The sequence below is a fragment of the Ruditapes philippinarum genome, unplaced genomic scaffold (genome assembly GCF_026571515.1).
Source record: "Ruditapes philippinarum isolate M1 unplaced genomic scaffold, ASM2657151v2 ctg3609_1_1_1_1, whole genome shotgun sequence".
In the NCBI taxonomy this organism is placed as follows: Eukaryota; Metazoa; Mollusca; class Bivalvia; order Venerida; family Veneridae; genus Ruditapes; species Ruditapes philippinarum.
Window position 1 is genome coordinate 17613 of NW_026859554.1, and position 12093 is coordinate 29705.

The 12093-nt window shown below is 32.1% G+C and overlaps 1 protein-coding gene across 1 annotated transcript in view; it reads right to left on the reverse strand.

Moving 5' to 3' along the window:
* Positions 1–1185: 1185 nt before the first annotated feature.
* Positions 1186–12093, reverse strand: part of LOC132756951 (uncharacterized) — a 40669-nt gene continuing 29761 nt past the window's right edge. The window contains exons 9-11 of the mRNA XM_060748097.1: positions 8240–8406; positions 7883–7994; positions 1186–2149 (exon numbers count right to left, since the gene is read on the reverse strand). Of these exons, the coding sequence (XP_060604080.1) occupies positions 2019–2149; positions 7883–7994; positions 8240–8406 (410 nt within the window). The 3' untranslated portion in view covers positions 1186–2018. The remainder of the gene's footprint in view (positions 2150–7882; positions 7995–8239; positions 8407–12093) is intronic.

Below are 12093 nucleotides of genomic sequence, written 5' to 3' on the forward strand. Positions count from 1 at the left end.
ATATGTTGCCTGCTTTTAAAATTTGTCTTTTGACGTCTTGTCTGTGATTTGCATGTTTCATAACCCCAGATTCCCCTTTCAAAATATCATTTTGTTTAGTTCCGCCCATTGTACACACGCGTTATTTTACTTGGGGCCATACACCGCTTTTCATGGAATGATACTACTATGTCACATTGAAGGTGCCATGAAGGTCGTATGAACACCTCTGTGGATGTTTCTAAATTCAAAAATTCACCATGTTCGTGTTTAAATGTTGAATTATGCTTAAGCAAGTGCTAGGGGGCGTGGACGGTAACTTGCACTTGAGAGAACCGTTTATGAACAGGCTCAATCAAACCGAGCCTGCAACATTTTCATTTCTGCCAGTTTACCTTACAATTACACCTTAACTACTATGATGTCAAAGGAGCCCTACATCCTCCACACAAAAATTGCAATTTTGATTGTCAATGACTAACATTATTATAAAATATACTTACTCTGACGCGTCTAAACAGTCTAAAATCCGCCATTCTTCGGTATCGCACCATTTTACCTCGTGTTTATGAAATGCATGTGGTATGAATTTGTAATGTAGTTGGTATGAGGAGGGCAAAAACAGTATTTTATTTAGAGGTTTTTAACTAAGTAAAACTGTTATACTGTGGCTCGTCCATTTTCTATATAAATCAATTTAAAACATAAGATTCTTGTCAGCATGGCGGATTCCTATTGAAAGTGCTTCCTGAAGAATCTTGTCCCACAGGCCACTGGACATGTGTACCTAAGTTTCATTTCTTCAAGAGACACTGAGACAGTGTCCATGGACCAATGATAACTAGATACATATGTCCAGTGACCTGAGGGGCAAGATTCTTCAGGAAAGACCTGGTAAAGTGTGATCTTCGAAAAAACACCGAATGTTGGCGTAACTATTTTCAAAGAGGAAGTAATCATTGAAATTCAATTCAGGAAATTGAAAGTTAAAATAGTAGCAGCAGACGCATCTTTAGTAACTCCAAGGCCCGACTGCCGGGACGAGGTGATTCAACAATACAAGATAAGAACGGGCACTGTCTTTACATTCAGAATTTTATTTCATTTGTTATTCATTTTATAAACGTCAATTTTTTCTGAAGAAGACTAAACGTCGAAAGCTTATGAAAGCGTTTGTTTTAATTGAACTGATTTTATATTTCCGGAATAAGCACTCATGTGACGTTATATGTAAAACATATATAAAACAGAATCGCTGTCATAGTTGATCAACACTTCACAGCGTCAGACTAGGTACTTTTTATAAATTGTGAATGATTGGAGTAAATAGTTGTTAGTTCTGTTTTACAAATATAGTAGTGAAAATGTTTAATTTTACAACGCTATCGTGTAATTAAGTTGCAAAGGTCAAATACTACAGTACTTGGAACAATGTTCTTGTCTTTCTATCAATTGTTCTTTTGACGTAGTTAATAAAGGTAGGTAAAATGCATGCATTTATAATCACAATAAATCATAATTTAGAACAAAATTGAAAACGTAGACCTTAAGGAACTCCAGTTGGTCCAAAAGCTTAGAAAGAATAAAACTAGATTTCTTACAAACATCGACTGGGACAATAAAAACAGAAAGATATACAAAAGATATATAGGAAATATACTCAGAAATAAACTGCAAATCGTATTTTATGCCTTTCTCAGCAAAGAGTTGAAACGTATTTCAATTTGTGTGTCATTTTTTTCACAATTGGAATATTTATTCTGAATAAAAAAACGGAGTTAGGAAATTAAAAAAACATTTCGCTCAGTCAACATCAAATGGAATATTAATCTAATAAAATTATTTCTAGTCCAGTTATGTTGAGTGGAGTGTCTTTAATGTCTTTAATTCTAAATATCATTTTGTTTTGTAAAATCACTATGTCAATTTATTTACAAAAGTTTTCCTTCCATTCTACACGAGATCTCTCCCAGACATAATACAGTATTTGATTATACATCAGTCATCATCTTTGACAGGCTCTAGAGAATATTTTATCTCTATTTACGGCGACCAACTACTTGCCCAGCGTCATCCATCGCTATGTTGTTGCTATTTTCTTCTTGTGGTTGTCTTCCCAGGCCGCTACCGTTGTCAGGATAGCTATTTCTCGCTGCAGAACAGTATGTACCTTTGAAAAATGCACCAGATAAATTGTTTCACTTGAAATAGCTGTGTGATGTTTTTTTTATTATTTTTTATTTAAGAACTATGTCGTTGTTGTTTGACATGAAGCGTAGTCTTCTCCGACATAAATACGAGAGACTCATTTGCCGTCGGCTCGATTTGGCTTGATGCAAATCATGCTTTCTTGAGACATATTTCATATTTTCAACTTTTCAATTAAAGAAAAAAAAAAGGAAAAATAAAAGTGTCTTATGAACCTACACATAAAAAATGAACCATTCAAACAATTGGAAACATTGAACTTTTCTCATTTGTAAATATATATGAAGTAATTCATATTGCATTGTTAACATGCATCAAACTGCAGGACTTATTTGACATCGGCTCGATTGGCTTATTATAAAGAAAATTGACATCCCCGACACATGGAACTATAATGTTTTTATGCATTATTTTTGTATCGAGTACTTTGACATCTTGGTATTTATTTATTTTGACTCCCATTAGCGCATATTGCAATTTTATAATGCTGCGATAGAGGTACTACTGTGCTTCAAACACAAATTTGAGCTTGTAAAGTTTAATAATCTTCCCATGTAGATTAAAATTAAAGCTAGAATTTTCCTGAAAGAACTTATTCTTAATTGGAACTATTGTTTGTGTAATTACTTGTCATTCGTGAAATCACTTTAGAACAGAACAGAACATATATTTTATTCAAGACTACAAGAACGACTGACTATATTATACTAACGAAATTTCTCAATACGAAATAATAGTCCAGTCAGTGTACCCTTTAGGGTAGAACAAATTGCAAAAGTTTTTAAAACTATACTACACGATAGAGGATAAGGTAATATAAGTTTATAAAAAGTTGCATAATTTTGCAGCAGGCATTTTTCTACAATTTTTGTTTAAAATTTGTAAATTTAGCAATAAATTGTATAGCCCGTTTAGGCCGTCATACACCAAAATAATACGAATGACGTCATATAAAAGTGCGCGTAGCGGTGATATTTATAATTTCCGGTAAAGTTTTATTTTGAAGTTTTCGTCAACAAAATCCGAAATATAATTCAAATAAAGACCATTCGATGTAACAATTGAATTGGTAAGTCAATATTTATATATTTATTATCTATGAAGGTCTGGCGGTACTGACAATCCTTTAATATTGAATTGTTTCATAATGTTTTCCTCGAGTATCACAGACTCATTCGTCCAAGTCCATTGTAACCTGCTTGTTGATTTATTCATAAAATTCGTGTCATATTCAATGATACAGTACTATAAAAAATCTTTGGAGTACAGTAATGTTAAAAACTAAGACAGTGTGTTTTTAAATTTCAATATGTTTGGCGAAAGTCAACTCAAACAATAAAACTACGGAAGCGTGTCCGCAACATTGCAAGCATTTTATATCTTTAAAAACAAATAATTTTCAAAGCATTTACAGTGTAATTCTTGAAAGTTTTAACTTTTTTTTTAAAAAAAATATGCAGTAATTACTTAATTGTTCGTCATTGAAATTGATTTATTCAATATTTGCAGGAGAATATGGGCAGTCTCTCAAAGTTTCTGCAATAGCGATTAGCTACGTATGTTGAAAGGAGGTTTGGTGGAAATTATAAACTATCATGGTAATCTTTGAATTACAGTTAACTTATTGATGTTGTTGTTGATGATGATGTTTCTTTTTAGGAGAAAAATACGGCTGGATAAAGCCTTGGAATAGTTTGTATTTAGAACAATAATTCCAAAATATACACTTTCAAATAACTTGGTAAGTTTATGTTCTTTGACAGACTGGCATAAATTGAACACAATCGTTTTCAGTCATTTGAGCATTGCTATATTGTTATGGTTTAAATATGGACCGTAGTAACATATAAACACGTAAATGCAAAATTTTCTGTTAGATTGAAAAGGAGCTAGAAGTGATTTACTTTTTAAGCTCACCAGAGCCGAAGGCTCAGGGTGAGCTATTAGTATCAAAAGGGGATACTTCGGCGTCCGTCGTCATGTGTCAACAATCGTCTTCTCTGAAACTACTGAGCAGATTTACTTCAAATTAAGTCTGTAGCATCCTTGTGACAGTCACAATTGAATGAGCTAAAAATAGAAAAACCTTTAAACATCTTCTTCTACATAACTAATTGATGGATGGTCACCTAACTTTGTCTGTAGCATTCTTTGGTAGTCTTTTATTAAGTTTGCTCATATCAATTTGATTGGCCCCTTTTCAAAAGTAAAAGACAACTTGAAGCAATATAGAACACCCACATTAAGGATTCAGTATATGAATATGATTTCAATTCTGCAGCAGTTTATACGAGCTGAGAGAACTGGAGGTTGGACTAGACATCTTGCAGCGCTTAGGAAAATGCTTCCTTACTTTACTTTGTATTTGAAACTTGCTTACATGTATTTACAGAACATGCTTGCTTTAGAAAACACACACCCTGATGTGTACATGCAATTTCTGGACGGAAAGCATGTTGTAAGACGAAGTGACAGATATTTGGCTGGAATTTTAACAGACCTTGCAATAGAACAGGTACATATGAGGTCCCTGAAAACACCAGGAGAACTGACAAGAGGCAGAGGAATGACAGAAGGACAGCGAGCACTTTGGTTACTTTCAACGCCAGCAACTACTGAAATGAATGTTGTAATGCAGCAGTATACAGGGAAAAAATACACAACCAGTGAACAGCATAAGGAGTAGGGTAAATCAAGAATGGTTAGGGATGATAAAGATGTAAAATGCTTTTTATCTTTTTTGACTGTCCACAGTCCATTCGAAGCCCAATCTGAGTATTTGCAGAAACTTTTAATGGTGTATCTGCAGATGAAAAAGTAAACGCTGATTTGGCAGAAAAGATTGGAGTTGCTTTGGTAGACGAAATGGCTGGACAGGCTTTAAATGAATACAAGTAAGAATGAAAACAAATTGTCACACTGAATGAAGAAAACTCGGTAAAGGTTACCGGATATTCTATTGAAATAGACCCACAACTGCGTTTCCAGAGGCTTACTACTGGAACTAGTCGACATGTTGACAACGTTGAAGATATATTTAAGTATGGGTTGTGTGGACTTCAATCTTCTTTGTTTGACGGGTCAGGATTATTGAGAGAAGCTCAGAGGTCCTCATTATCTGATGCTATTTGGAAAACAGGTACCTGTGGGATTAAAGATGAGCCAGATGACTGTCAAGTTTTGGTACACGTGATTGATGGAGGATCACTTCTACAAACAGTGACCTGGAAAAAAGACGTTTCGTTTGAAACAATTTTTGAACAGTATTTCGACTACATTCAATCTCGCTATAATTCATCTGTAGTTTTATTTGACGATTATGACTTTGGACCCACAACTAAAGACGTTTCTCATGTCCGTAGAACAAAAGGAATAATTGTCCCATAATATTATTTTCTCTATCTACGTCGTTTAGAGGGAAAAAGGAAACATTCTTGAAAAATCCTGAAAACAAACAAACGTTCATATCACTTCTTGCACAATATCTGTCAAGAAAAGGCGTAAGATGTCTCAGATGTACAGCTGATGCCGTTTTTACAATTTTCAAAACTGCTTCGCAGTTGGCAGTTATTAAGCCAACTATTGTTGTTGGCGAAGACACAGATCTTCTAGTTTTACATCTGTGCCATGTGACAGGCACAATGAAAACCGTGCCTATGAGAAGTAGGAAAATGCAGAAAAGTAACAAAGCATGGCATATTCAAAAAGCAAAAACGGTTTTAGGTTCCGACATTTGTAATTTGCTTCCACTTATTCATACTATGACTGGCTGTGATACAACTTCAAGAGTGTATGGTATTGCAAAGCCTTCTGCACTGAAACTTTTCACTTGTAGTTAGACCCTTAGACTAGAAGCTGAGAGATTTATGAAAGCAAATTCAATGTCATCTGTTAATCAGTCTGGAGAGATAGTTTTATCCCTTCTGTTTGATGGAAAAAAAGGACCCACACTTGACAAGCTTAGGTATCAGAAGTTTTCTAATAATGTTGCAAACTCAACATCTGTTGTCCAAGTCACCTCTTTGCCATCAATGTCTGCTGCAGCCGCAAACCATAGTTTGAGAGTCTTCAAACACAAATGTGGATATGAAATGACGGACTCAATCCTTTAGCATGGGGCTGGGAGTTAGAAAATGACACATTCCTTCCTGTTAAAACCAGCTTACCACCAGCGCCTGATTTTCTTCTCATGGTTATTCAATGTAACTGTAAAGGTCAGTGCGACTCTGATCGCTGTTCGTGCCGAAAAAATGGGCTCGAATGTACAGCAGGCTGTGGAGAATGCAGGGGTATTGCATGCTCAAACTCTTTAATAATGTCAACCCTTGATTTTGAAGATTTTTAACAATACAGAAATCATTAATGCAAGTTGTTTATTGAAAATGATAGTATAAGCATAATACCGTGAAAGATAAATGTTGTTATGTTGTGAATACATGTGTAGGCAATTTATGAATTCTTCATGCCAATGTTTGTGAATTGATTTGTTCTAATATAAAAGTAGGTTGAATAATATATTAAATGTTGAAACTATTATGCAAAATGCAACACACAATATATTATTACTGAGGATCAATGCACCTATTAATTACTTTTTGATGTTTATTTATACCCTTCAATTTATCGTTGTTTTAATCCGATAAATGTTGATATTAAATTTTGGTACAATAAGTTTCAACTTAAAATTATTGGAAATTATCCAATTACATCAACTTTCTGAATTTTTCATGTCATATTTTCTTTTATTGGTATATCATGTGTTGAATGTAATAATTACTATAAATAGGTGCAGTGCAACAAATGGCATTTCATTTTATGTTTTTGTTTTTTTTACACCAAACCTTTAATTTTACATACTTAATAACATATTGTATATGTTTCTTGGAAAAAAAATCTTCTTTTTTTTTCTTTTTAACAAAAGAGGGTGGGGTAAGTTTTTCAATAGTTAACAAAATTTGCTAGCATAAAAAGGAATCATAATGACCATAATGTCTATCAAAAATAGTGTAGTTATATTTAAAATTGTATTTTTATAAGTTTTTCCTGTCATTGTTTCTAAACTGTTTTGTTTTAATTTGATAGTACGTTTAGGAATTCATTGTGTTGAAAATAATACTTAGTCTGCACAAAGTTCATGTTATTATTTATAAGAAGTGCAACTAATGACATTGCTTCTTGATGTTTTTGTATTAAAAATTTGTATGATATCAAACAATTTATTTTACTTGGTCAATACTACTTTGTGAATTTTTCATTAACCTTTAAAAAGTAAAAGAAATACATTTTTACAAAAGTGGATGGGGTACTTAACTCATATATATATGTTTTCTTTAAATAGTAGAAAATAAAGGAAATTAAATAGAACTGGCTTAAAGAAATTATAATGAAAAGAATATCTATGAAAACATTATTTTGTATAAAATAATCAAATTCAAAAGCATTGCTTTCATATCAATTAGATATACTCTTCTCGATTGTTAAAAATAACAATGCATTACGCTTTTAACAGTGCACTTACTTGACCCACTTTTTACTGATTTTGCCAATATTATATGTATGCATCTTTTTACTGATGATTAACAAAATATTAATGTAAATAAATAATGTTAAAACAAAACTTTTGCAATTTGTTATAGGTTGACCAATTTTTTTTGGCACCACTGACTGGACTATAATGCGGAATAAGTATTATTACCTTCAACATTTTGATGTAAGATATTTACGGTGGCCGGTGTTTTACACAGCGGTGGTATCTTCTCAAACGTTACCATTAAGTCTTGTAATAATCCCACAAGGTCAGAGTTTGGCTGAAATTTATGTTTAAAGTTAAATATAATTTAACAATCATCTGATCTCTAGATTCACAACAATACTGTAAAAGTTATATTTCACCAGTTCAAACCGTGTATAGCAAATGTACTTTCAATAAGTCACATAATCTTCGAACAGTGTACTTAATTGAGGTTAAAAAGAAACAAAATATATTTTTTGTCGAGAATTAGAAACAGATATCGGTATTAACAAGAAAGAAAGTGATCAAATTGTTTCTTACATGTTTCCATTCTTTAATGTAGGAAGTTGTTACTAGCCCCATCTGGTCAACATAAGTACAGTTTTTATTTAACGCCATATTAGAAGCTGGTTTTACATAAACAATAGGTGCCTTGTAAGGGTGTTGTTCCTTCAGATATATACACAAAGGGATATTGTCCATAGAATCTAGGAACAAAAAAACTGGTTTAACAGAAAGAATAATATACTGTTTGGAAATAAAAGTATAAATATTATTCTATACTATATTCAATTACTGCCAAAAACGATTTGTATGGACAGAAACCATATGTTTTAATGTTTTCTCGTAAAATTTTATTACAAAAATGTATATTTTATGTTATTTATTCATGCATTCCATGTAGATTAATGAAGGAAAATATCCTTTTGGGCTCTTAGGAGTACAACAGTACTTTGGATACCAGTAGAGATACTGACTACATAGTATTATTTAAACACACTCATGCTTTAAAAGTGAAAATTCTTGTTCTGAAAACATATTAATTTTGAAATTAAACCGCACAGTTTAAACGGACGTTAGTTTCAAAAACACTATTCTAGTTGACAGAGAGGTCTTAAGGTTTGCAATATTTTTCTAATATTCAGGCTAGTCTTAATATTATAATAATATACAAAGTTTTTTGGGTTTTTTTTGTTTGTTTTTCTTTTGTGGGGGAGGGGTGTTGTTGTTTTTTTTTCTTTTATGTGTTTGAATTCATAATCTTTATATATACACTGCCAAAATATAGTTTACGAACATACAATGTAACAAAAAACATTCAAGTGCTTTACTGATCCACAATATGAAATGTGCTATGAATATTATTTCATAATTGTGTAAATATTGTGTTGCGTAGGTGCGTGTGCGCGTGCGGATGTGTGTGTGTGTGTGTTTTAAAGGTAACACCCTTTATTTTATAGACATAGATAAATACATACAAACATACAAAGCACATACACTACACATGCTTCTTTCAAACAAAAATAAGAAACCTTTGCAAAATTTCTATAAACTTTTCTATATATATATATATATATATATATATATATATATATATTGTTTTATAGCCCTATAGTCTATCCCTGTAATGAATAGAAATTGTTGTAGTGCTTTTGAATTTAAAAATATCGAATTCACAATACTATGTCCACACCCACAAACTAATCATGAAATGGAATATATTTCAAATTCTCCTAATGCTTTCCAAAATCATCTACCTTGTTAATTGGTGTTTGTTTTTCTTTCGATTTGGTATTGGTACTTAATATAATGTTTACCAAACTCAAAGGTTTTTTAAAATTCATTTTACAATAATATATGTACTTCTTTACAAACAAAAACAAAGGATTTTTTCCATAATCTGCATTTTATATACCTGAAAGAACATGTATTTTTGTTAAATGCAAATGAGAATTTTTGGAAAAGACAATAAATCATATCGGAAACAACTGTTCTAAGCTTTCAACATTATTATTCCAAAAACTGCAACTGATATTATCTTTATAATGTATCTTATATTCAAGTTGGTTTGTAACCTTTACCAAGTATTCAAATCTATTGAAACCATTGTAAATTGGTGTATTTAGTTGTGTCAAATGTAAGTGAAAACAAGAGGGTCATGAACACCCTGAATTGCTCACCAGTAACAACTGTTTTTCAGTGATTAGGTAATAAATTTTCAAATAAACTTGTAGAAAGACAAGTCCAGTTCAACGTCAACTTGCCTCTCTAGTTAAAATGTTTCCTGACACTGATTGTTTTGGGTTTTTTTCTTTATAGTAAAAATTATGGGATCATTTCACAAATGTCCCGAGTTTATTGTTACTGTTCATCTGATAAGTTAAGCATATCAACTCACGCTAATTGATTCTTTCCATTTTCAGCTAATGCGGCCCATTAAGTGGGGCAAATAAGATTAATTTGAGCAAACTTGATAATAAATACATTTAAGAATGCTACAGACCAAGTTTGGTGATCATCAATCCATTAATTTGTGATAAAATTTGCTTATGACTGTCTTTCGGAATTGCGATCTTTCTTTCTTTTATTTATCTTAAAAATTAGATAATTACATAATCTCAGTATTTAGATATACATGTATACTGTTTGTCAGGATGACACTACCGTTAAATATCTATTTAAGATAATATAAGTATACTAGTCAACTCGACCAGAAAGTCAACGTTTCAGGTTGAATTATTTTGCTCCCTAATAGAAAAAGGAAAAATTGTACATTTAACTACATAGATAAGAAAAGGTTTTTTGATGAAATGTATTCAGTGAACAAGATAACTCTTTTAATAAAACAACTTTACATACAGGGTGGAAAAGTGATATTGTATGAAACAGTGCAAAATTACTTTGAACAAGTGATGACCAAGTTTGCAAAATGTGATTCTGAATAGAAATAATTGAAACTGATACTGAAATAGCACAAAGAATAAAAAATGACAAATTACATTAGGAAAACTGCTAAAGTTGACATGAGTTCACTTAAACTTAAGTTTTGTTCCTTAATGTAAAATGCTAAGTTATAAAAGACTATATTAAAGTAAAATAAAATGAAAAAATAATTTTAGCCATAACTACATTTATGAAATAAATTCAATGTTATTAACATTTAACTTACTAGTTCGAGTGTTTCTTTATTGAAAAATTATTTTAATATTACTTAATGAAATAAAAACAACTAAACAAATAATTGAGATCAGATTTATGCAGCTGGAGAATACCAGTTCAGGCTAATGGGAAACTCACAGGTCCATGGATCAGGCTATTCAATATATTATTATTATATTCTCATATAATACCACAGATACTGAAAATAAGTCTCAGTGAAAATCAATCATTTATATGTTAAACAAAATGTGACAATATCCCAGTGCACATGAAACAGCAGGTTCAATGGTGTGTCACAAAATGTATTGAAATGTGCTTTCTCCAAGTTCAGATCAAATTCAACAAAAGTTGTAATCTTTCTTAAGGCCTAATTTTATTTCCTGGGGAAAATTCTCTACATTGACCTACAAATGACACTGCAGAAAGATTAATAGAATGATAGAAGATGAATTCATTTTTACCATTGCATTTGTGAACACTAATAGTTCCAGAAATATATTTTGTTCTATCCAATTGAACTTTGCCATAGTGTAGTAGTGTCTAGTGAGGTTCTATTTGAAAATGTCAAATGAAAGACAATGTACAGATATGTTAACTGTTAACATACAAGGCACATGACCTCAAATCAAATTGCAAGATCTTAGAAAAACAGCTCATGACATCAAGCCTTTCTCCCAGCTTAGAACAATTGCATAACTTGAACACTTGATGAAAAATATTCCAACATGACTTGTTTCCCTTTCATTATTAAACAATAATTGAAGAAATGCCATGGCCGGTATTTTAGCTTAGAGAGAGAGAGAGACAGACAGACAGACAGACAGACAGACAGACAGAGAGAGAGAGAGAGAAATGCCATGACCGGTAATTTTCGCTTAGAGAGGGAGAGAGAGAGAGAGAGAGGGGGAGAGAGAGGGGGAGAGGGGGAGAGAGAGAGAGAGAGAGAGAGAGAGAGGGGGGGAGAGAGAGAGAGAGACTTTAAAGGTTTTTTTCTACTTATAACTCTAGAATCCCCTAAAAGGGGCCAATCAAATTTATTTGAACAAATTTGAAAACAAACCATCTAAGAATGCTACAGACAAAGTTTGTTGATCATCCATCAATTGTTTCAGTAGAAAAAATGTTTTAAGGTATTTCTATTTTTAGCTATAAGCAACCCCGAAAAGGGGCCAATCAACTTATTATGACCAAACTTGATAAAAGGCCACCCAAGAATGCTACAGACAAAGTATGGT